Raw genomic sequence first — 27066 nt, 5'->3', positions numbered from 1 at the left:
AACCTAAATTAAAAGGGTTTTTTGCTCGAATCAAACTTGTTACTTATGTGTAATTAGTGTCCTTTCGCAATAGTAAAAAATTAATCAATCCTTGTACGGATTGTTCTCTTAATAACTTATGACAATAATACCAGGGTTACCACTCTTTGAAATAAAACTGGATGACAAATATTATGCCTATCAAGTTAGCAGTTTACAGGGATGTCTACTGTTTTAGACAAATTTCTTCCATGTTTTCTGAATTTCTTCCAGGTTTCTGAAAGTACACGTTTTAGAGTCTTACTTTTAGTTAAAAATTAATTCCAAGGAAAAGTACTGTGTAAAACAGTTTACCAATATTGAAAAGATACTGTAATCCTACTTAAAATATTTTGAAAAAAAAATTGATGATGACCCAAAATTTTTATCTATATGATAGATATTTTGTATTCAATTTAATTAATTCAAATCAAAATTTTACTACTTAACATGTAAAAATTATTTAAAATTTCAGGTTTTTTAGTGGTTTTCTTCGCAATATCAAGTTCTTTTTTCAAAATTTCTCAAATTTAGGTTTGTTTTAGCCTAAATTGTCAAATTCCAGGTTTCGAGTCTACTCTGAGTTTATGATAAAATATAAAAGTTATTAATATGAGCTGTAGGCATTACAAAAAATACTGTCGATGAATCTTAAATACCTATGAATACCAAAACAAAAGGTTTTAGTAAGAACACAATTTTAATAAAAAAAAAACAACTAATCGACAAATATAGCCTGAGATTAAGTAAAACTAGCCTGAGTCTTCCAAAAACATTCAATCAATCCCGAGTGTTTTAAAAATTTCAATCTAGCCGGAGTGTGTGGCAACCATGTACTATATTCAAATTTATATTCTTTACTTTTAGTTATAACTTTTTGAAATACACCCTCAGAATGCGTATTCTAAGACATTTATATATTTTTAAACTTCTAAATATCTCATTAACGTAAGCTAAACAGGAGATTATGTAGGAATGGGTCTCCCAAAAAGGGTAATACCGCCCCTTTTAGCTGCCAGGGGATTTTTTGATGTGTAGGACAAATTTTTAGGAATTCTTTATATACATGCAGTCTTATACTGATACGATTGAGTGAGTGAGTTTTTTTATAAAATGTTATTTTTAGCCCTTAATCTAATCAACCCATATTCTAAAAGTTTAATTCAAAGTAAATCAAGCGTATAGGTATAAATCAGGTGTATGAAGCAGTCCTACAAATCCAAGGCACCCTTCAGAGAGACTAACTAGTAGGAAGGCTAAAAATTAATGGATTTTTAACTGGTATCAAAGCGATATTTACTAAATACAGGTGATTATTTTTAATTTTCTGCCAAGAAAAACCTGATAGGTTATATATTGGGACATGAAATTGTTTGATCATTAGAAAACGTTCGGGAATTGTTTTATTAATTGAAAAAAACTCTGCATTTAAATACAAGTAGTGTTCAGCAATTCCTTAAAACAATGAAGTTACACATTAAACACATAAAGTGAAAATTTATTATCACAACGGTCTAGGTAAAATTCAACAGTTTTTTAATTGAATACAAGGCATTGTATTAATTATTTCTCAAGTGATCAAGGCAATAATAAGGATAACATTAAGTAATAATTACTTTTAAGCGTGATTAGAGCGTGCGTGAAATTAAAACATGAACTTTAGCAGCTGATTGAAAACAATACCGTGTGTTTTTTAAGTGCAAAAACTAGAGAGAAATTAAAAAAAAAATTAAAACTAAATATAAAATATCGACATGATTATAAATTCCCATCAACTCTCTAGCACTCATCCTTTCAATTATGTCCTTCATAACTCCACTTTAGGGCCTGACCACTTTGCCCATGAAAATGATCGCCCCCGTCTTGGTGCTTCTAACCATGTACATGAACGGGCGATCTATGGCGACGCGCTTGGGAATGGGACCCATCGACCTGAAGAAAAATATTTACATAATATTCAGTATAAAGGAAAATAGTCGCATGTTTGACGTTAAGAATTTTCATGAAATTTAAACAATGAAATCACAAAACTCATCTGTACCTGAACGAAATGGTGAAGGCGGTGGCAGCGGTACCCTCGACGCCGTCCCTGTCCAATGAGAAGGTCGCCTTGTGGGCCACGCCAGACACGTGCACCTGGGAAGAATAACTGTTTATTTAATTGGTTGAGTTTATTTATTCTGAAATAATGGAAGATCTGTAAGGATTTTTTTGCAATAAATTGTTACAAGAACTTATTTATAAAACAATGTTTAAATTAATTGATCATATTATTGAGATCATCAGTTGAAACATACATCAAAATAAACATTAATGAAGATGTTAATGCTTAGCTTAAGTTTACAAACTGTAAACAAAATCAAAACAAAAACTAATGAAAAATTGTAAAAGTTTATATTAGAGACAAGTATGATATAATATCACTAGATCTGATAAGCTGCATTTACAACCTGCTGGTCGAGCATGCCAGAAAAGTCGGCTTTTGATTGGTCGAAGGCACTCCTGACGCCCATCGACTCCAAATCCGCTTTCAATGACTCATAGTTGTAATTAGTTTCAAACTGGGGGATTTTGACGTGGCAGGCGGTCAGAGTGTGTTTGAATTGTGGTTTGCGCGGGTGCATTGTAGCGAGAGTGGCGAACAAATTATCGTACCCCTCACTGGTTTCAAACTCACTAAAATCCCCAGCTACCTTTGGTACCACAGCTACGAACATTACGTCATCGTCTGTTACGTAATAATGCAATGTTAAAATACTAAGCAACTGCTTAATAATGATAACAGCAACATATTTATATTACATAAAGCTATACTAATAACTAATAATAATGATAATGAATTGAGTAAAAAGTAAACTCATTTGATAACTAAGTTAAATTTAATATACCAAAAAAAGCTTCACATGCAATAAGTGTTAACTTGATAAATTTTTCTGATACTTATTTCTGAATATTAGTTCAACGAAAACATCGGCGAAAGTCTACGGAGCCTAAGCCTGGACTTTCGTATGCCGTGAGCCAAGCTCAAGTGTAACATAAAATTTGATCATACCAATTCGATCATCAGACCACAAGTCTCCCGAAGGCCAAAGTATCAAAGTATCACAAGGCACAAGTATCAAACTTGATGTTAAATATTAGTAATTTCTTTTCAAATAAAGTCTAGAAATTGCGTATTGTTCGTTCTTAAAAGCTTAAACTTTACAAATTGCTTCAATTTATAAGTTACACATGATTAACTATAAATAAGTTATTTTAAAGTATTGCTAAAAAAAATTATTTGAATAAATATCTTCCTACTTTATATTCATCGCTACACTTTAGTATTTTTAGTTATCCCAACATTACACAGTATATAACCTTTATTAATATGCAAAATTCTCAATTAAAATCATCTAAATATAAAATTTTATTCTTATAAACTTTATGATTAAGTCAATTGTAAATCAAAAAATTAGAAGTCGTCAATGTTAAATTTTTGTAACTTAAGTATTAAAACATCCGTTTTTAGTAAGTAACTAAATCAACGTAGAAAAATAACTAACAAACATTTTTTAAAAACATTATGAAATCAAATATTAACTTTTATCGAAATTATAATTTACAGTTGCTTTAAATTTAAGTATAAAGCTCTGCACTATTGATTAATAAATAAATAATCTATTTATAAGATTCAATTTATTACAGCTGTTTTAATGAGCTCATATTGTTTTAAAGTAACAGCTTAACAACAATGTGTTCTGTCTAGACTTAATGAGAATAGATTGATTTGTGAACTTCCTTTGGCAAGGAAGTACACAAAATGCCCGCAAAATTCTAAAAAATGCAAGTTTATGAGCTAATATGTAAAAAAGTCATAAGTATTGAGATTAAGTGACTTATAGAGCTAATATTTATTTATTGCGTGGTTCAGATTGAAGAAAGGACGTGATTAACTTCATTGTTATGCAAATAGACGCACAGATTTAACACACAAAACCAGTTGGAGAAAATAACTTTTGATGAATAGACAATATTATATGAGATAAGACATTTACTAGGAAAAATATTATTAGAATATAAGCTACCAAGTTGTAATTTTAGAACTGTAATTAAGCTGTATGTAGTTCGCTGAGCAAAAGTTTAACTAAAGTACACAAAGTTTGTGGCATAAAATTTACTGTGTAAATTTAATACTTTCTTTTTATGATTGAATAATAAAAATTTATGGCTTTTACAATCATTTCAATTAACTTTTTATATGTTTCCGTACTTGAGAATTTTCTTAAAACAAAACAATGTTTTTTTAACAAAAGTTAATCTTGATTAAATGAACTTTGTTTAAGATAACAAAACTTAAAAATATTCTTTGTCTAATAAAACAATGAGTTAATTACAAAGAAACCCGATATACTTTTAAACAATTAAGTTAATTACAGCATGTGACTCATTTTTGTAATAATACTTTAAAACTTAACTTTACAATACAATTAATAGAATATTTTAAATGTATTATTAAAAATAATATTCGTTGAATCAAACAATTAGCCAATTGAAAAATTCAATTGTTTTTAACTAAGCTCATGCATATGTGACTCATTTTTGTTATTATGATTATAAAATTAGTTCAGTTAAATTAACAAGTTATTTTAAAATACATTTTTATCTTGCAAAATTTATTTGAGCGTTTCACAATCCAAGCTTCTTTATACAGCATAAAATTTACCTAAAATGTAGAATTTTTGAAAAAATAAAATATACAACTGTTATTTTTAAAGCATATTTAAACTATACTATAAAGTACTTTTACAAAACTTTAAGTTATAGTTATTTATTTGATAATAAGTATTAATATTATTTCGTAATAAATATTAACTCGAACATCTAAATTAGATTAACAAAACAAAAAGCTAAATATCACCTTATAAGTGATCAGTTTCCAATGAGAATTATTAATTAACAGTTCAAAATTTGTATGCAAAGTAAAAGAAGCATAAAATCTACACTAAATGCTATAAATATGCACCTATATGTTTACATATATTTAGAAATACAGTTTTTAATATTAAAATGAAGACAGGAGATTAAAAAACTGAATATTACTACTAATTTATGGTAGTAAAAATTTGAAATGTACATATTTATCTACTATATTAAGTTACTTAATGGCACTTAACTTAAATTTCCAACTTAAACTGTTTTGTATCTATATTAAGCTAAATTAGTTTTTCAACAATTTTAACAACAAAATCATGGACTGTTATTTAATTACAACATGATTAAGGAGCATGTAATTTATTTCATACTGAGTTTTGTTTCTTTTAAACAACAAACTTAAAAAATTTTATATGCCCAACTATATATATTTAACAGGGTTGCCACTCGTTTTTTCAAAAATTTTTCCAGGTTTTCCAAATTTCTTCCAGGTTTTAAAAAGTAAACATTTTTGGGTCTATTTTTAGTTTCAAGTTAATTTCTATAAAAGAAACTGTGTTATATAGTACAAAAACATTTAAAAGATGCTGTAAAGTTACTTAAAACATGTTTTTTAGTAAAAAAATGTTTTGATGATGACAAAAAAATCTTATTAATATGATAGATTTTTCGTGTCAAATTGAAATTTTAGTACTGAAAATGTTTTTCCAGGTTTTTCCAGGTTTTTTTCAAAACTTCTCAAATTCCAGGTTTTTCCAAGTTATCTTTGCCTAAATTGTTGAATTCCAGGTTTTTCAAGGTTTCCAGGTAAAGTGGCAACCCTGATATAAACAAAACACAACAACAATGACTTTGTTCTACTTTATAAGCTTACAGATTGGATAAATTAAAACATATACTTAAATTTGCTGTATGTTGATGTCAAAAAGTAGAAACATTTACGGTCAACTTAAACAAAAAACATTTTAAACAAAAATTATAAGTGAAATACAGAACTAGATAAGGTACAACTTAACTAGTGGGTGGGCTATATTTATTTGTAGTTTTTTGCTGGCCAGACTTATTGAAGCGTCTTAGGAGCAACGTTATTTTTAAAAATTTTACAATAAGTGTTTAAAAAAACTTTAAAAGTAACAATGCAAAGAAATAATCTGTCAGTAATCACTACTGTGTGCTAAAAATCTAATAAAGAGCAAATTTAAAAATACTTGTCAGAAAAAAACTCAATTTTTTGGGAAAAAAAATACACTATAGATATTTTTGCTTAACCACGCCTAAATTAGATAATTTTTCTCAAAAAAGTCTGTTACACGAACTCTTATTCAAATATTTACAAATTTATCTCAACCAAAAATATTTTTGTTTAATAATTTTAATGACTTAAAAACACACTTTTTTCTAGTACAAGTATGATACAGAGTCCTTAAAATACCTTCAAAAGAATTCCAAACATCTAAAAACAATTATAGAGCTTACTATTCTTACTCATTTTCATAAAGTTTACTAAACCTTAATAACAAACATATATATTTACACATTATTTAATTTCTGCATCATTTTGAAAGACAAAGGCCGAAGAAAAATGGTCAATTATTATTTACCTGTAGTGGTAAGAATACAACTTTAACAAAGTATGACTATGTAGGAAACACTGAATAGAAAAACAGAATAACCTATACAGGTTCTTATAAAAAAATTATTAAAGAGTATGTTTGAATTTAAAAATTGTACTAAACCTTTTTATTAAATACTAAAATATTAAACATACTTTCAAACGGCAGTGATATGACATTCGCCGACTTCAAAAAGTTCCTTCCATCTCCAGGGTGGGTGACCGCGCATCTTATGTCCCTGTTTGACAACATCTGAACTTTTACTTTCTCGGTTGGCGACACGTGGAAGTTTGCGTTGCGCGGTTTGTTGAACTTAGTCGTCCAGCTGACCTGTTGAGTTTTGAAACTTTTATTGGAAAAAACATCATAACAGTTTTATTTATGACATTGTAAAAAACGTATTTTTTCACTGCGCTTTTGTTATTGCAAAATAAAAGCGATATGAGTGTCAAAACTTAATAAAATACTTTTAAACAATGTATAATAGGAAATAGGTTAATGTTATATCAGTCTTGAAACTTTAAGGTTTATTATTAAATTATAATAAAGTAGGCTGGGAAAGTATTTATCAAACAAATTTGTTTCACTTTTAGAAATACTTTAAACAAAAAATAAACTTTCCTTGAAACTAGAATTTTAAAGAAAAAACAATAACTTTAATTTTATCAAAAGTTGCATTAATATTGCTTAATCTTCTACGCATTAAGTTTTTATTAAACTTCTATTAAAAGCAAGTAAGGTGTATTGTTGAAACTTAAGCCACTGTTTTTAGAGTATTATAATATGATCTTAAGATTCAAAACAAAAAGCTTTTCGCTTTTGTATAAGTAACAAGAACAAAAAACTTAATTATTTTGTCTAGGTTTTATTTTCCATATAAAATTAAAATTTTAAAATGCTTTTATTGGCTGTTGTGGTATATAACTTAATTCTATACAAAATAAACTAGTAGCTCAAGTTAAATTTATTGAAATTAAAAATAACTTACTTTTACATATAAATTTGTTTTAAATCAAAATTTCTTATTTGGTTAATTTTTCAAGTTTTATTACAGTTTAAAATAGCTTTGCTTTTTAATAATTCCTTTAAATATTTTCAAAATAAGAAAACACAGATGCCTTAAAACCATTTTTTTTAATTATTGTAAAAACAACTTTTTTAAACAGTTATTGTAATTGATCAAGTGTGAAAAAACTAAACAAGTCAATATGTTTAATTAAACTATTGAACTTTATAATAAAATTTAATGGTCTGAGAATTTTCACAAAAAACTACATGTGATAGATTAATTATTGCCAACAAACTTCTAATTTTAGAATAAGTTATAAACTGTTAAAGTTTAATAACAAAAAAAAATTCTTTTAAAAAGTATATGGTAAACTAGAAAGGTTAATTACATTTTTATGTTTTGTTTTGAGCATTTAAATAATTCATGTCATACTTTTTAAGTGTTTTTACTTTGATGGCAAATATTGTATTTTTTTTAATAACTTTGGTGGTATTTATATAAAGCTAGTAAGTTAACCATTGGCAACATTTGACTAGCTAAAAACTTTAATCCTAAACTAACATTTAAAATCATGAATAATGTTACAAATATTATGGAAATGATTAAATGCTATATTACAGACTTAATAATAATTACCCTAATAGTACATAATAAATTTAGAATTACCTCAGGTTAGAGTAGAAATTGAAAATACAATAATAGAACTTTTGACAATACCTGATACATGATTATTAAATTATAAATCATATGTTTGGTTTACTATAATATAAAAACTATTACTAAAAGATTGAAAGCTTTCATTAAAATAACAAAAATAGTTTTGCATATCTAAAACTAAATACAAAATATTTAAAAAATCATATGATAAGGAAGTCTAAATCTATAATTAAACCAGAAAAATATTTTCACAAATAACTTTGTTGGTATTTATATAAAGCTAGTAAGTTAACCATTGGCAACATTTGACTAGCTAAAAACTTTAATCCTAAACTAACACCTGAAAATTATGAATAATGATACAAATACTAGAGAAATGATTAAATGCTATATGACAAACTGGATAATATTTGCTTTAGTGGTACACAATTAACTTAGATTTACCTCAGGTTAGAGTAGATACTGATACAAAAATAAAATAATAGAACTTTAGACATAACCTGAAACATAAATTTTAATTTATAAATTATATGTTTGGTTTACTATGACATAAAAATTATTACTAAAAGATTGAAAAAGTTCACTAAAAAAGCAACAATAACTTTTAAAATTAAATATAATATATGTAAAAATATTATGAATGAAATAGCTACAAGGAAGTAAAACCTGACTACAAGGAAGACGTTATGAATAGAAACTTACTTTGTTACAAATCAAAATAAACCAAGCATTGAAAGCTTGACTGTTTAAAATATGTAAACATTAAGTTTTGCCATATAATCTTACAATTATTACAATCTGGCGAAACTAATGCATATAAAAATTGAATTAACTTAGTGGCTACAGTTGATCCCTAAGCAATTATCAAGACTGATTAAATCATAGAAAAATAAATATTTGATATTACCTCATATTTATTGTATTTTTCCAAAACTAAAGCATATAAGAAAAACTGAAAAACATTCATTGCAATTCATAATTTTTTTATACTGATTCATGACAATAGAGATGTCAAAACAAAATAAAAACTTATATTTAAAAATTGATGGTTGTATTTTTTATATAAAAATCGTAATGTTTCAACTTCGCATTTAATTCAATCTACCAAAAACAGTACAAGTAACCTTCATGGCAACAGCGTTGGCAAGCACCATTCTCGTGTTAGTACTGACAGCATCCTCGCTGATGAGATCTTCAATCTTTCCGTGAGTGTTGTTGCTCACCCACAGGTTGATCAGCTTCCTTGAAGGTTCGGGTTCGCCGATGAAGTCCAACTGCATCACATCAGGAGCCCCCAACCTGTAATTTGATTGATTGATAAATATTATAAAATTATATATCATAACTGTTTCGGTTTAGTTATTTTTTAGCTGGGTACGTAAGTAACAACTTAATGTAGAACTAAATTACACAAAATTTATTGCATATTAAAGTATTCAATAATTATAACACCACTTAATAGCATACAACACTTATCATTTTAAGACATTTTATTACTTTAAAAATATAATGATTTTAAATTTGAAACGATAATTTTTTTACTGATTGTTCTTGTTAAACCCTACTAAAATAATAATGATACACAAAAAATAAATAAAAATCTTCTGAATCAGACCACATGTTTTTTTTCTTTAAGAAATTTTTCAATTTCTGTAAATAAAAATTTAATTTATAAATTATTCTTAAAATATTGGTCATTAGTATTTAAACATATACTTTACTAAGTAAATTGTTAAAACAAACTATAATTTGGAAATCAAAATACATATATTAAAAGCATTGAGTTCATACTACTATAAAAATAAAATTTTACTTCAAATTGTTTATAAGTTTATGAAATTATTCAAAACGGCAACTACAAATACGTAGATTTTTATATAGCAGTTTAATATAGTTTCATTTCTATACCTATATATAACTGTTGAAAAATATAGAATTGTTTGCTAACAAAAGATCCTAGTGAATTAACTTCACTGGAATATAAATAAAAACAAATTGTGCAGTAATCTTCTTTTATTGTACCAACATATGTTTCTGTGTGTTAACGAATCAACACACTTCAACTGGGTTGTTAATGCTAAGAAAAACGCTATAAGTTATTTATGATATAAAGATTTAAGTTATTCTTTCCATTAACAACCCAGTTGAAGTGAGTTGATTCGTTGACACACAGAAACATATGTTGGTACAATAAAGGAAGATTACTGTACAATTTGTTTTTATGTATAAAATTTTTTTATTTTTTTTTCTTTACCTTAGTTATTTAAAACAATGAAAATAAAACTTATGTACTTAAAACTAAATCTTACGAATTTAAATATTCATCTACAATGCTTAACAAAATTTAATTTTAAAATATTTGATAAATATCTACAAATCGTTAAAAATCTAACACGTGTTGTAGACCATTCCATACATGTAATTATAAAATTAAACTAAAAGTGTTTCTAATTGTACACTACAAACACATTAAAATTTAAAACAGCAAGCTAAAAATTGAACCAAAACTTTTACCTATGCAGAACTGAAGAATATATTTTGTTGACGTTGACAGTGTTGTCTACGAAAACACGGTTGGCAAAGTCCAAGACTGGTGTCATGGCAGTCTTCCTGATGAAACTCATCATATTCCTAATTGAAACAACATTCATCGCGTTTTTGATCTCGTGGAATGTTTCCGTTCTTGCACCTGTTTTTTTTTTCATTATACTAAAACTATTTTTTATCAGCATTTTTCAGGCTTAAGGGCATAGGGGAGATCCACCTTGATGTTTACAAGTTGATCTTATTTTATAGATTTTTATCTGAGCTATCAGACATTTTTAACCGCTTGAAAAAATTCATGTGCTTGAAAAGGAAAGTTTCCTGAAAGTTTGAGATCTCTAGCTCAAAAATTAAGGAAAAGATAGATTTTTAGTTATTTTTTAAATTTCCAAAAAAACTGACTTCAAAAAATTTGTGGTCCATATGTTTGTATAGAAAACTTTTTATAAAAATTACAAAATCTCAAAAGTTAAATAAGATCTTTTAATTCTATAAAAACTGGCTTGTAGTTTGTACTTCAAGCTTTCATATAAGATTCAAGGTTATTTTAAGTAAAAAAAAATTGGACCCTCCTATGCCCTTAAAAACACAAAACATGTTTTGCTTGAAAGTTTTGTTGGTAAAGCAAAAATAAAAAAATTGGAATATTTTAACAAATATTTCCGAAACATAAAACATATTAAATAAACAAACTGATCTTTTAATGGAAAAGTGAGTATATAAATAGATATATAGAATAGAATTTTTGAATATAAAATTAAATATTTATAGTTGCAAATGCTTTAGAGCAGTTGTCTTCACATTGAGCACAAAATTTATTTTAAATGCACAAAACGCACATAAGGGTGTATAAAAAATATTTTGAACATTATACTTGATAAAATTAAGTTCATGGTAATGAGAAAAAAAGAATAGGTTATATGCATACTTTTTGGGATTTTAGAAATTTACATAAGATATTTTGGTATAACTTAGAAACCTAGACCAGTGAAGACCACTACTTTAGAGCTTAATAACATATTATCTAAATAAAATAACCAAACAACATATTTCAAAACTTTTGTTGTTTGTTAAGAAAGAATATAATAAGTATGTGTCAATAAAAAAAAAATATCAGTAATGAGCTGTCTGAAATATTAAAAATTGGAGTCTGTATTTGATCTGAATTTTCATTCCATGATATTAATTAAAATGTTTTCAAAACACATTAGTTGCTTAATGTACTTTTTGTTTAAGTATTTATATTTAAATCATTTTGACATACTTTGTTATAGAATAGGTAGTGTATAGCTTTTTTTAATTATTACAAGTAAATTAAGCAATTTTTATTAAAAAATGAAATTTAGTTAATCAAACTAGAATGTTTAACTGCAAACCTTTTCCCACAAGACCAAGCGCGCTGTATATGGACATTGGAGATATCACCACACTTTCATCTGACTTGCTGGCAACCTTGCTGAACAGCTCTGAAGTGAAAGACTCCATGCTCCTCTGGCACGTCAGCTTCCTTATCTTCTTGTGCTTTGAACTTGTCACTGATGGCAGCACCAGTGCAACTTTGATAAAATAAATTATTTAGATTTTAAGCTTAAACAAATTTAACTGCTGTTTTTATTTTAAATTTATTATCAAAAAAGTATACTTGGTAATTTCTGGTTTAGTAATAAAATATGTCGGTAATATTTAGTGAAACACTGCTAACCTGCTAGAAACACTGCTAGAAGAGATGACAACTTATTCATTGTGTTTAATTAAGATCTGAAAAAAAAAGTTAAAACGTTAAAACTTCAACTGTTTAGATCAAATGCTATAAAATATTAATACTTTTAAACCTATGAACTTTATAATGTAGATAAAGTAAACTTTAAATCAGGGTTTCCCAAACTCATTTTCTAAATCGCCCCCTTTTCAGAAATTTGAACAATAATTGCCCCAACGATTTTACAAACTAGTTTTTCTCTTGAGTACAAACTTTTGACCCGAAAAAGTTGTGTTCGATATGTAATTTAGTCTGGTGCTTCTAACGCACGCACTTTTAGGCTGTGTTCAAAGTAGTTTACAGGACTTGAGAAAATAAGTTATATTTGTTTTCTTACAAGCCCAGTAAAGTGTATTGAAATACTTAATTATTAAAAAACCTTGTGTAATCTGTAATCAATTCTGTTTAGAAATGAATTGTTTCGAAACTAGTGAAAGTTTCAGGATAAAGGTGGACAACTTTTGTAGTCAGCAATTCATATTTAATGAAAAATCTTTTCTAGCTTCAACTCGTTAAAAAAATGTAATTGCGGGCTGCATAATTTAAAAAAGTAACATATATGAAAATCAAAAAACTCGAGCAAAATTGTAATAAAATTATTTAGTATTATTGTGATCTAGAAAATACTATTGTGAATTGAAAACCAAATTGAAAGTGTATTTAAAAAATATAAGTATCAAAAAACTAAAATTTGTTTATATTGCACAAGTAGTCTTCAAGTTACTTAGCGGGTCGAAATTTGACTGGATGTTAACAGTACGTTACCCATCTGAAATCTTAACTTAAACCTAACATTATAATAATCTTTCATAAAACGAACTTCGGACATTTAGAAGTCAATACTAAGTAACTTATTTAAGCTGCAAAAAATACTCAAATTATTTTATAAATAGGCATATTCTAAAATTACTATACCAGAGATAAAAAAAACTATAAAAGAATGAACAGTTTATTATACACACAATAAAATAAGTATTAAAACATTATTTCTGATCTAGTTTGAGAAAATATGACCGACTGGTTGATTATCTCACATGAAAAGTGGTTTCATCAACAGCTTCAGTTAATGCAGTAAAATTATTAATTTCTATGCTAAGATATATTATAAGCAAGTTAGTTGTAAAGTTAAAAACTTAATTTTAAACTTTTTAAACTGTATGTTTTGAAGTAGAATACCATTAGATAGTATTTGACATGGAGTAACCTTTAGGAAACTAAGCCTTAATTTTAACATTTTCTATTTCCTCAATTTAAATTCAAAAAAATAAAAAATCAAAAGTTTTAAAGTTAATTCTGTGAACAGAAAGTAATCAATTAAAAAATTCTTTTAATTAGGTTGAAATTTTATTTTGTTACTGTAGTAGTTTTTTGATGGCTTATTTAATAATGTTTAAATTTATTTTTTCTCTAGTTATTAGCCGATAATAATTTACCAGAAGAAAAAAAAAATAAATGCTAGTGTTGAACTATTAAAATAAACAACACATTCTAATTGCTAGTATATTAAAAATGAAAATAAAACAAAAAAAAACAGTTGTATTAATAGTTTAAAATTCCTTAATATATTGATTTTTTAGCAATAAAAAATCAAATTAAAAAATGAAGTTGAGTTTAAGAATCTTTTAAATGAAAAATTTGAAGTCATTTCAAACAGAGACCTCAAATCTATACTCTTTTAAAACCAAAAAAATAACTTTTGAAATAAAACTTTAATGGTTATCAAAAATTTTTTATTAATACAGATTAAACAAGTAATAATATAAATATATCAAATAAATTTCTTTCAAACAAATACTTAAATCACTATGCTATAAAAACTTTAAGTGTAATATAAAACGACAAATATAAACTACAAAGTTAACCAAATCAAATTAAAACTATTAACAGATTTAAAACATAAACCATTTAATAAATACTGTAGACTTCCGTTTGAGTTCGCACTTTGAACAAAATCAAAAACATTTTTAACAAAATGGCAAATTTAAATATGGTTTATGCAATAATGTTATGCATAAACATGAAATCAACTAAAACATAAAACAAACGTTCATTAAAAAATTAGATCTATATAAGCTGTTAAATATTATGTATTTTTTGTTTTATTAATACTTAATTAGTAATAGACTTAATTTAAGTTAAATTTTAGAAGATATATATTTTAACTTTTTTTTGTGTAAAAAAATGCGAACTCAAGAGGAAGTCTACCGTAAACAATATTTATTAGGCATTATGCAAACCTGTTTTAGAATAAATAACTTAATAAAATTTTTATTATAGTGAGACTACTTAAATACAATACAAACGAGGTTAAATAAGAAGTATTTTAAAAGATCAAATAAAATAAAAAAACTTTAATAAAATAATGTCTGCTACTGAAGTCTAATATAATGTGAAGGATGAGATTCATGACTGCTTGCAAGTTTTTCTAATCTGATTCTTAATCAGTAAAATAAAGCCTCCTTTACAAATATCTAGATTAGATCTTTTGCTCAAGAAGTTGATAACTGAACTTAAGGCTTTCTCAACAACATAGCTAGAAGGAAAAAATATAAACAACAGTCTAAATTCCTCTCAAATGATTGGGTACTTTTGCCTTAGTTTTTGTTGAGTCCAAAAGCTTTCATATCGTTCTTTAGAAAAATTTACTTGAAGTTCAATGTTAGTTTGTAAGTCTGAGAAGGTTTTCTGTAAGTCGTTTACTTCAAAAAGATCTGCCTCGAAGGAATCCATAATTTTATCTATATGATAGTTTTTTTGTGTAAAATCGAAATTTTACTACTTAATATGTTTAATTTGTTAAAGATTCCAGACTTTTTAGGTTTTTTTTGCTTAAATTGTCAAATTCAAGGTTTTTCCAGGTTTCTAGGTAAATTGGCAACCCTGTTTAGTTTTATTTCTTAGTCTAACTTAGCGACTTTTCAAAAAAAATTGGAAATATCATGAGATGATATAACTATCACCTCATGATGTTTCCAATAAAAATAAAAGTATACAGGGTTGCCAGTTTATCTAGAAACTTAATAATATATAACATAGATTTTTACAAACCATTTATGATCCCAAATAACATATATGTCAGGTTATAAAATGGTGAGAGGGATTCCGATCGTCTATGATCTATGTAATTTATTTGAAAGTAGGAGTCATAAGTACTTGATTTTTTTCTCTCTATTTTACATAAACAAAATAAACTTTTTTTGTTTAAGTTTTACCTCAGGGTCAAATACTGACTAGCAAGCTAAAATTAGTAAAATATTAATATAAAAAGTAAAAATTTTATGACAGCCAAAAATTTTAAAATCGCCCCCTTTTCGCCCCCTTACTAGTTTTCGCCCCCTTACTAATTATCGCCCCCCGAAATACTAAAATCGCCCCCAGAGGGGCGATATCGCCCACTTTGGAAAACCCTGCTTTAAATATTTGAATCTAATAACCACTTAGAAACTAACTTCGAATGTAAGTCATTACGAATTCTTACAGAAAAACTAGTAAAAAAAGTTTACAAGTATAGTTTTTACTTATTTTTATTAAGGGCATAGGGGGCATATAAATAAAAATTTTATATAAAAAATAAACAAAAAAACAGTTTTTTTTTATTATTTTTGTTATAACTTTTTTTTTTTTAATTTCTTCTGATAGAATTTTAAAATTATTAAGTTAGTTTGCCTTTTTTGTTTAGAATAAAGTTATTATTTTAACAATAAAGTTTAACAAAAAGGTTGACCATACCAATTTCAAACCCTTTTGTTAAAACTTTTTGGTAAAATAATAACTTTATTCTAAACAAAAAAGGCAAGTTAACTTAATAATTAATAATTTTGGTTTTGTAACAACTTGTCAAAGCTTAGCAGATGTGAAATAGAATGTTTTTATACTAAAAAAACAAGCTTTATTTAACCTGTTATTCAAAATTTAAAAATATATATATAAAAGGCAGGGTACATCTCTTGCCCGACATTGGAGTTTTACTTAGTCCATTTTTTTAGGAGGCAAAACACATAAATATACAGCACAAAAATTAGCTTTCAAGCTTTTACCATTGTCACGTTATTTTTCATTTTTCTGAAAACAACCCCTATGTAAATTAAATGGTACCTTAAAATTTCAACCTTTGAGTTTTTGACTGAATTTTTTTTACACATAAGAATCATAAAAAAAATAGATTCTACACATTTTTAGACCATTTGAGAAAGTTTCATTGAAACATTTTTAAATTTTCTGTATTTTTTTATCATTTTTATTTATTTCAAGTTTTTTTTAAGAAACCAAGAAATTTGTCAAAGAAACTTTTATCAAGTTGTCTGATAACGCGTAGAATGTTTTTTTTGTGATGATCGCTAAATGTAAAAAAAAATCAGCCAAAAACTCAACGTTGAAATTTTAAGGTCCCATTCAACTTACATAGGGTTTGATTTCAGAAAAATGAAAATAGTGTGACGGTGGTAAAAGCTAGAAAGCTATTTGTGCTGTCTATTTATAGGATTTTCCACCTACAAAAAATGGACTAAGCTCTACTACCAAATTTTTATTTTTGAGGAGCAACAGATGCATCCTAATATAAATATATATATCATTAATTGGATAATTATAGAAAGGAAAATAATTTATCTAAATTTATTTTATCACCATAAAAATTGAAATATACTCAACATTTAGTGTTCTGAAGGAAAGAATGTTATAAGTGCTCACAACTATGGTCAACAAATTGGTAATTTGTATAAAGATAGACCTTTTTTATCAAGCTACACACCTTTTGCTTGCAAACATTAAATTGGGTGCACAACTATTCAAATTTGGACAACTCAAATTCTGAAAATTTGAATTCTTATAAAAAAAATTAAAGGGCCATAAATAAAAAAGTAATGCATACTTTTCAAATATAAAAAATACATATGTAGGTCCTATTAATATCTACAAGCCATTTTTTTGTTTTTGCAAAACATTAAATATTTTTTGAGATATGGCTTATATAAAGTAATAAATATAGTTATCTTAAATAATGTTGAAATATCTTAAAAAACACTTAAGATTTTGCAAAAAATAAAAAGTTGCTTGTAGGTTTTAGTAAGATCTACATATGTTTTTTTTATTTTTTTCAAATTTATATTACTTTTTGAGATATAGTCTTTTAAATATTTTTTCAAGGATTTGAATTGTCCAAATTTGAATTGTCATGTAACCAGTTATATTAATTAAGCCGTTTACTACACTAATAGTGTCAAATAAATGCTGAAAGCTTTGTGAGTAAATAGTTTGGTTGTTATTTCATTAAACAGTTTATTTCTGAGCTATATAGCTTTTCTGATTGAGTAAAATCGTTTAACTGTCTGACAGATATCTGGCATCTGTTCTGACCCGGATTTACTGCTTACTTTAATTTCCACTTTTGAGCTACTTCAATTTTTATGGTGAATAAATCATTTTTGTTTCTATTATTATACAATTTATAAATATATATAAAGTTTAAAACTGAAGCATTCTTATTTTAATCTACTACTGTTAGGGTAGGTGTCAAAAGTGCAATAAGGGTCACTTTTGCACAGCTTTAGTTTAGCATTGGTTTGAAGCTTTTTTAAATATTTTTTACTATCAATGTTACCCCTAACCTTTACCTTTTGACGGTAAGCAGTTCCTTCTGCCAGCTTGTTGAGCTGTGGTTGACAATTGAAGCAGTGGATTAAACAAGTCACTTGTGCAAAACGTTTTGTGCAAAAATCACTATTCATGTAAAAGTGACTGTTTTTGCAAAAATTATTGTTTGTGTAAAAGTGATCCGTTCCCCAACTGTAAATATTGACCATGGAAACCAAAGTCTGTCATGGGAACTACAATTTTTCTTCCTAAGATTTCACTTTTTACTTAAAACAAAAATGGCATATGTAGATTATTAGCTACAAGCAAAGTTGCCTAACTTTTGAATTCTAATCTTTATTTGTGTGTATCTTAAATACATGTGGCTCTTGTTAATTAAAATCTGCAAACAATGGCTGTAAGTATTATTAAAATCTACAAAGTAGAAGTTTTCAATCGATATATACATCTATATAGTCAATGTGCTGTCTAATAACAACTTTTAAAGATTTAAAAAAAAGTGCAAAAGCACAAAATGTTTAATTGTTTTATCTATATAGTTGTAAAAAAAATTATATAACATTAATAATTTTAATTGATAACCAAACTTAAAATAACTTTAATTGGTGTTTGTCCTTTTTTTATGGTTATGTAGTTTAGTGTTAAAACTTTTTAATTCTATAGGTTAACCAGAATATGATGATTTCATATTAGCATTTTAGTGACTTATAATCCCTATAGTTTTACTTCCCAAAAGTTGACATTGTTTCATTTTAAAAATAACAACTTAGGTACTACCATTAATATTTTTGAAAAGGCAAAAATTATTAATTTTTAGTCAGAATACAACTTTTAAGAAAAATTTGGTATGTCACTATAATAATGCCATGGCTAAAACAAAAACTATCATTAATAAACATTATTTATACAAAAGTTAAACAAGATTTCATCAATTTTTTTGGTAATTACCTAACATGATGTTGCAACAATATGAGCTGAAATTATATAGTAAGCTTTATGTATATATATATATATATTATATTTAAATAAGAGGAGCAAATTTATATTGTCTTGTCGACATATAAAAAAGCTTCTCTTAAAACACAACAAATTTTGAAGCATTTTATAGTCAATTAACTGTTGTTTTCGTTAATTTTAGTTGTTTGATTAGTTAGAAGGTAGATCGATTTTTGTACTGAATATTTGTAATGTACAATATTACGTCATACTGTTTTTTGGTTTTTTGCATAACTTTTGTATCTTTGTTTAGTACAGTGCTTTTTATTTTGAATTTAACTGGCTGATGATCAAAGCTTTATGAAAAATTAAAGCTTTGTGAAACATATGTTCCAGAATTTTTTAAATCGCCATTTCAATAAATTATTTAAAAGCCCTTCAAGTGGGCTCAGTTGAAAGTGTTTAAGTTTAAACATTAACCTTATTTTATTTATATATATATATATATAAAATTAATAATGTTTGCCTTTTCAAAAAAAAAAATATATTCAATTTTTTTAATCATCATTTTAGGCTGAATATCAATGTTCAGTCTAAAAAGATACTTTGTTTTTAAAAAGTACCTGTTTTTATCATTATGTTTACTTAATAAATTATAAAGATGCATAACACACTTATAGCCTTAAAAAATTTTTAATTTACAATTTAATTTGTTTATTTTTATTCATAGTTATACAAAAAAAAAGGAATTTTTAACTCAGTTTTCAATTCTAGTAAGAATAAGCATATTTTATAAAATGTATACTCTAAAAACAATTAAATACTAAGTTAAGTTTTATTAGTTTGTGACAAGTTAATTTATTTCTATTTATGTATTTATATAACTTGTTTAAAACAAAGTATATTTAAGACTAAAAAAAATAGGTTAAATACATTTATTTTTAGTTTAAGATTATGGCTAAAAAAGTTTAAAATACAAATATGGATATAAGGCTGACTATATAATTTCAGCTCAATATTTGTGGACATCATGATAGGTATCTACCAACTGTTTTTATCTATAAATTACTATTACCATACTTTATGATGTGATGATAATTTCAATACTAAAAATAAAAATACATTTTTGTACAACCTTTATGTTAAAGTGATAAAAAAGACTGTTTATTACATCTTACTACTTCTTTTATTATCAAAAATTAATTATTATTAAACTTACATAGGTTGTCAGATTACATAAATAAAATTGAAATTTATAGTAGAAGAGTTGTACTATGTGCAAACTTGTTTGACCTTTTAATATTTATTATCTGATGCAATATTGAGTTGATTCGTCTTTTTTGGTTTTTCAATAAACAGTTTCAGACTTTTGATTCACAAAACAGAAGTAATGCATTTAGGTTCATGTTCTACAACGAGTTTATTTAAATAGTTTAGTTACTATGGAGAAAGTGAAAATTATAAGTAACAAAATATATCTTTTATGATTATGCCTTGAGATCGTTGTTCTAAGTGTAAAAAAATATTTAAGTTTTATCTAATTTTTCCATAAAACTGTAATTTAGTTCAAGTTAGCTAGTTGGAATAAAACACTTAACAGCAAAAGTAACTTTAATATTATAACTAACAATACACACACTTTTTTTTTTTGTTTAAACGAACGGTATAAAACTACTACACATTAAAAAAAGAAGAGTTTTTTATTTGGAACAAAAAGTAACATTAAAAACTTTAAAACAGTTTGTTAAATAAAAAACCGACTCGTAAACTATTTTAGTTTAGCAATTTTAACACGTCATTTAAATTAACGCTGTACAAATCTGATAGTGTATAATGTAAATTTTATCTTGAAACTGCCTAACTTTTTAGTTCTAATTAAAACATCAGAAAATAATACATTTATATAGACTAAAATAGAGAAATTTCATTATTATACAACTTTTTTATTTTTTACCAACTTATTTTTTTATAGAAATATTTTTTAAATTTAGGAACATTATAAATAGAAGTATTCAGGAATCAGAATTGTATATGCATAGCAACTATAAGAAAGTATTAAAAGGTTTAAGATTGTTATTCAGACCTAATCTTATTTTTGACGTCTTGTTTACTGTTAAAAAACAAAAAATTCAAAGGAAAACAACTTTTCTATAAAGTTTAATTGATTCTTGGTACTTTTGCTGCAAAAACAAATTGTAGCACACGTACAGGTGTACAGTACACCGTGTACTTCTATTTTTACATCAATGCATGTTTGTAGTATTTGTTTAGTATGCGACTCAGATACCTAGGTTCTAAGACCAACATTTTTTGAGCATTTTCGTTTTTGTTCGATAAACTTACTTACTATTTCATTTTCTGATAAATCAGTCAGTATTTTAAAATGTCTTGTTTCTGTTTAGTCTTGTCTACACTCAAAATTGCATTAATAGCTATACCAATTAAAAGTAGAAAATCATATAAAGTGTAAAAAAATCAACAAGAAAAGAACTGTTAAAAATTTAGATAATAGTTATTTTGAAATTTTATTAAAACTTTTTTCAAGTTATACTTACTCAGCTGTATGCTTTTTTACTGACTTTTTATTAATTTACTAATACTAATGAAAAATTTTCATGATTCTTTTAAAATAAACCAAAGTCTAAATTTTAAAAGCTGTAAACAGATTCTCTGTTTACCTTAAACTCTTCTTATTGATATAAATTGTTAAAGTATGTTAAAAACCAAAGTAAGTCGCAGTATCGATGTTTAAACCTATGCAGCCTAAACTGTTTTATGGCTTTTTGTAGCATCTTTTTAATATTTTATAACAAAATTAATGAATTTTTTTTATGCTTTCAATTAATATAAAATAATTTAAACTGAAACTAGTGAAAAAGTAGTAACTAAACTTAGTTTTTTAGGGAAAAGTTACTATAATTTTATACAAGTAATCTTGGTGATGCTATAAACTTTAACTTAGTACTGTATTTTTTGTGAACTTATCATAAATCAAGTTTAGAAGCTGTTGTAAAACAAACATTAAGACTCAGAATAGAACGTATTTGTTTGTTTTATCTAAAATAAGCGAAACTAAAAAAAAAGTAAATGTAAGATAGTTTTTTTATAACAGATGTTTAATATTTACAATGTAACTAATAAAAACTTTGAATGAGTATCGCTTAAAACTTACAATTAAGTCCTAAAATAATAGTCTATCTAAGCTTTTAATGACAATTGCTAAGAATTTATACTTCTAAACTTTAAAACATTCAAGTTCTATTTATAAAAAATAGTTTTGCACTGTTTACAATTAAAAAAACATACGACAAGTCATTACTTTATATTAAAAATAAAAATATGTCAAAGTAATTTAATAAGCAGGTTTTTGAATCTAAATAATGCTATTGCCTGAGAATATGTCATGATTTTTTTGTTTAATACTTTATTATTATTCTTGTTACTCCTTAAAAATTATGTTTTAAAACTTTAAATCTTTCAAATTCTGTTTATAAAAAAGGTGTTTTACACTGCTAACAATAAAAAAAAACATACGACAAGCCTTCTTTTATAGTTACAAATCAAAATATCTCGAAGTATGTTAGTAAGCACCTTTTTAAAATTAAATAATGCTACTATCTGATAATATGTTATAAATTTTGTAGTTTAATAGTTTTCTTTTAGTAATATACTCATAAGAACGTGTCATTTTCAATGTTATACCTTTGACAAATAAACAGCTTTAAAAAGTCTATTTGTGTGTTTTAATAAATCTGTTTTTCAAACTTAAAATAGAACTGTAAGTTAACACAAATTTTAATGTTTGTCATGCATTTATTCACTTTGTTCTTATTAAAATGGTTTAAAAATAGTTACTTTAATAGAAACTATTATTCGAATAAATATTTAAGCTACTGTAGAAAGTTTAAATTTTGATATTTATTTTGAATATACTAAAAAACCAAACTACTATGTGTTTAACATTTAACATATAGGTTTATTACATTGAACATATAGTTTTCAATAAGAATTGTTTTGGTGTTTGTGTGAAAGTTCAGTGTTTCACACCAGGAGCGCCTTCAATTTTCAAGCAGCTCTTCCTTTACGCTTGAAATTTTGTTACTTTTTCTCTGCATGAAATTGTGGAAAAATCCACCAAAGCCCTGTGAAGATTTGAATTTAAAACCTAGATTTTAATACTTAAAGGAAATTAGTATTCCAGTAATTAACTTACATTGAGTTTTTTAGAGCTGAAAGTTTTCTTCTTTTTTGTTTTTTCAAAAGTTTTCGAACTAGTTGTTGGTTTTAAACTTTTGTCTAGATGGAGATTTGCTGTTTGATTAGACTTTTTATCGCGAAAAATCTGTAGAGATGTAATTTTTAAAAAACGATCTTAAAAACTTCAAAAAATAGTAAAAAAATAAGTCTATTACTTTGAAACTTTTGGAGCTTAAAAGTTTCTTCTGTTTTGTGTTTTTATCAGCCTTCGAGTTACTGGGCATTTCAGATTTTTCTGGTTCTGTAGAACTTTCGTCTAGACAGATGTTGGAGCTTTTAGTACGTTTTCGGAAGAATCCGCTTATACCCTGTGGAGATGAAATTAATAAAAAAGATTAAAATACTTAAAAACACTAATATGTGTAAAAATTAAAAAACTTTTAGCTTACCTTAAAACTCTTTGACTTTGAGGTTTTCGTCTTTTTGGACTTCTTAGCAGCATTCGAACTACTGAATGTTTTTGAGCTTGTGTATTGTAAATTGAGATAGGAGTTTTGATTGAACTTTTTATCGAGTTTTGTTAGACGTTCAGCAAACCTGCTCTCAGTTGATGCAAGATATTCTGTGATTTGGTCACAAGTAGAAGACAATTTGTGTTTATCGGTTTGACCGTTAAAAAAACATGATGTTTTGCTTTCTGGTACTCTTGAAATTTCGTCTAGTTGGAGCTGGGAGGGTTTAGCGTTTAAAAAACCTGATCTTTTTGAGCTTTCTGGTGCTTTTGAAATTTCGCCTATGTGGAGATTGGAGGTTTGACTAGACTTTTCATCAAGCTGTACCAGACTTTGAGTATATTTACTCTCAGTACTCTCAGCAGTTGCGGTATCAACCTGCGTTACTTTGTCACAGCTTAAAGGAAATATTTGTGCACCTTTGTCTTCTTTTTGCATGCAGCTGAAGTTCGTTGCATCTTCGAAAATTAAGCCATGTTGGAGTTTTGATGTTTGACTAAACTTATCGTCAAGTTGTACCAGACATTCAGTGCATTTATTTTCAGTAAGTATAACAGACTCTGTTGTTTCAGTTGCCGTATCAACTAGTGTCACCATGTCTCTCAATGGAGAGCTTTGAACACCCTTGTCTTCTTTTTGAATGCAGTCACGAGCTGGTTCATCTTCGAAAACTAAAGCATCGCTGTACGAGTCCCAATCCTGAACACTGGATGGTTTCTTTCCGATTATTTCCACATAAGGTGTCGGGTGTGTGGTTAGTGGTTCCTGCGGACTAGCTTGACATTCCGAACCTTCAGGCGAGCAAAAGGCGATCGAGTCCAGGGAACTTTTGTCGGAGTGGACGGAGCCGCGGGACGACTTGGAGGAGATTGAAGAATACTGTGGAGAAATGTCCTCTTCGAAATCATCCTCGTAAAAGTCGCCCGCTTCGACTGCTTTTGATCCGTTCTCTTTGACTTGGATGACTTCAAATGTACTATTTGGAGTTTTCTCTGTTTATTTTTGATAGTTAATTTTAGTTTTCACTTATTACTTTATTAATCAAGTTGTAGTTATAATTTGAAGTTTTAGTTTAATAATTCAACTTACTTTTGCTTAATTCTGTCATCATCCATGTGCAGAATTGTAAATACTTTTTGAAAGTTTCTTTATTGTAGTCGGCAATAGAAGAAGCTGCTTCTTCCAAAGCTGTCTTGACGAAAAATCTTCAAAGTGTGTATAAAATTAATAACATAACAATTAACTTAGGTAAATAGCTTTGTTGTTACAGATTTGAAAATACTCAGAAAAAAACTAAAATTTATAATGACATAAGCCAGATTTTTTTAATTTTTAATACTTTTCACATGTAATACTATAGTAAAGTATGCGATTGCTATCTACATTTATATTAAGCATGCTATTACTTTAAGGGTTTTTACTTTACTGTAAAAAAATTAAACATATACGATATAAATAAAAGAAACAACAATATTATAACTTAAAATTATTAATCTGTACGACTTTGTAAAATACGAAAATGATATTGTTCAAAAGTAAAATTTAGATAAGATTTTCAACAAACTCACGAAGTGAAACTAATCAGATTTTTTTATTCAAAAACTTAAAATAATTAAATTATATAATTGTTATACGACCTGTAATATTATTTGAGGACGATTTTTTAATAAAACTCACGAAGTGACTCGACTGTTGTTCTTTTCTATAATTTTGTTTTCAAACTCTTCCAGGGGATCATAGAATTCCTTTTGATAAAATTCATTAATTCTTTCAATGGCTTTATCATGGCTCATTTCTATGGCTGATTTGTGAATTCTCACCATCGAAGACACAGCTTGACAATCTGTCAGTTGTCGAGGCTGTAAATTATTTTAATCTATTACTGTTTATCAAAATAGGTTGTTTAAAAGTTATGCGAATCACATAACATTCCAATTTAATATTTTGTTACGCATACTAAGGTTTTTTCCTCATATTAACCCTTAAATTACAATTTGTGCTATTTAGACCAAGTTAAATTCGATTATAACTAGTTTTAAGTAACCAATATTATCCTTTATTTGTTAACAATGAAATAAAATCTTTTTACATTATTTAAAAAAAACAAATACAAGTCTTACTAAATTCAAACTTACTTGCTCAACAAGGAAATGTTGTTTGATACCAGATTCTCTCACGTCATTCAAGCTCAACTGAAGCACCTTAAAGTTTCAATTCGAAAATTTTAAAACACAATCAATTAAAGAATATACTCTACAAGTTTAATTTTTTTCTTCATACTTGTGTAAAACAGCATTAAAAAGCACTTAATTATTTCTTAAATTAACTGAAATTGATACTACATACTTATTTTAAGATGCAGCTATCTGTATAAAATAATAAAAAATTAAACAATATATTTTCTGAGCTTCAGTTTTATTTTAGTTGACTACAAAATATGCTTAGACTACGGAAGTACTTTTCCTATTTTAAACTAAACAGAAATTAGCTGGTTGTTTTATAAGTATTAAAAGTACTTAACTATTACTTAATGACTTACATTGCGAAGAATACCCTTCATATCGTCTTCAAGCTGCATGTTTTTAATTTTTTCTTCTTCTTCTACCAAAGCCCTCATTTCATCTTCTGGCATGTTCTTCATTTTATATTCTGGCCTTTCCTTCATTTTATATTCTGGCATATCCTTCATTTTATATCGAAGCTGCATTTCCAGCATGTTATCTCCGATTTGCATTTGCATTATAGTTGCACTGATCAATACTCAATATAAATATTTCCGTAGTTGACTTTTTAAATCTGTTTGTGAGAAAAAATTCAACAAAAATTTTGATTCAAAGTAAAAAACTGCAAAACGTCATAAAAGTGTTATGGCAAAAAAATAATTTAAATAATTTTATAATTTCTAACATAATACATATAATAAGATGTAACGTTATAAGGCGTTAAATCCTGGAGATCCTGATAAGCTAAGCTTATCGGAATGTATATCACAGATGTTCTTGTGCTAAAACTTTATTTCAACTAACGGCGTTTCACTGCTCTCAAATAAATTTAAGAACAGATCTACGGAGTCTCAAAAAGCTCTAAGAATAGATTCTTAATAGTTAGTTGAAATAAAGTTTTAGCACAAGAACATCTGTGATAATACATATAATATTAATTTATGAGATAAGTCTAAGGAGTAGGATTATATTTTTTTATGAAACTTTATAATTAATATAACTAATATATTGTTCAAAAGAAAATGTTTTGTAATATGAAGCTTTTGTAAAATAAAACAGCGTAAAAAAGTTTACTATTATTAATGATATTACT

The 27066-nt window shown here is 26.3% G+C and overlaps 1 protein-coding gene across 1 annotated transcript; it reads right to left on the bottom strand.

Annotated features, from left to right (window-relative positions):
* Positions 1–1500: 1500 nt before the first annotated feature.
* Positions 1501–18141, bottom strand: LOC145832968 (serpin B6-like). Its single transcript, XM_082940175.1, has 9 exons — positions 18121–18141; positions 12458–12513; positions 12132–12311; positions 10726–10900; positions 9336–9510; positions 6701–6875; positions 2469–2746; positions 2060–2154; positions 1501–1950 (listed from the first exon to the last, which is right to left on the bottom strand). The coding sequence occupies exons 2-9, from the start codon at positions 12495–12497 to the stop codon at positions 1839–1841; spliced, it is 1230 nt and encodes a 409-aa protein (XP_082796301.1). The 5' UTR covers positions 12498–12513; positions 18121–18141; the 3' UTR covers positions 1501–1838.
* Between the last annotated feature and the right edge of the window lie 8925 nt (positions 18142–27066).

Source organism: Thalia democratica, chromosome 1 (assembly GCF_965202585.1).
Source record: "Thalia democratica chromosome 1, ktThaDemo2.hap1.1, whole genome shotgun sequence".
Lineage (NCBI taxonomy): Eukaryota > Metazoa > Chordata > Thaliacea > Salpida > Salpidae > Thalia > Thalia democratica.
This window is presented reverse-complemented; position numbering and strand designations above follow the sequence as displayed.

Bases quoted from the DNA above. Each gene is read 5' to 3' on its own strand.
- LOC145832968 (XM_082940175.1), bottom strand. From the start codon at position 12,497: ATGAATAAGTTGTCATCTCTTCTAGCAGTGTTTCTAGCAG. The intron at 9,511-10,725 runs GTAAAAGTTTTG...ATCAAATTACAG, and splicing joins TATTCTTCAGTTCTGCATAG to GTTGGGGGCTCCTGATGTGA. The intron at 6,876-9,335 runs GTTACTTGTACT...AAAACTCAACAG, and splicing joins CCAACGCTGTTGCCATGAAG to GTCAGCTGGACGACTAAGTT.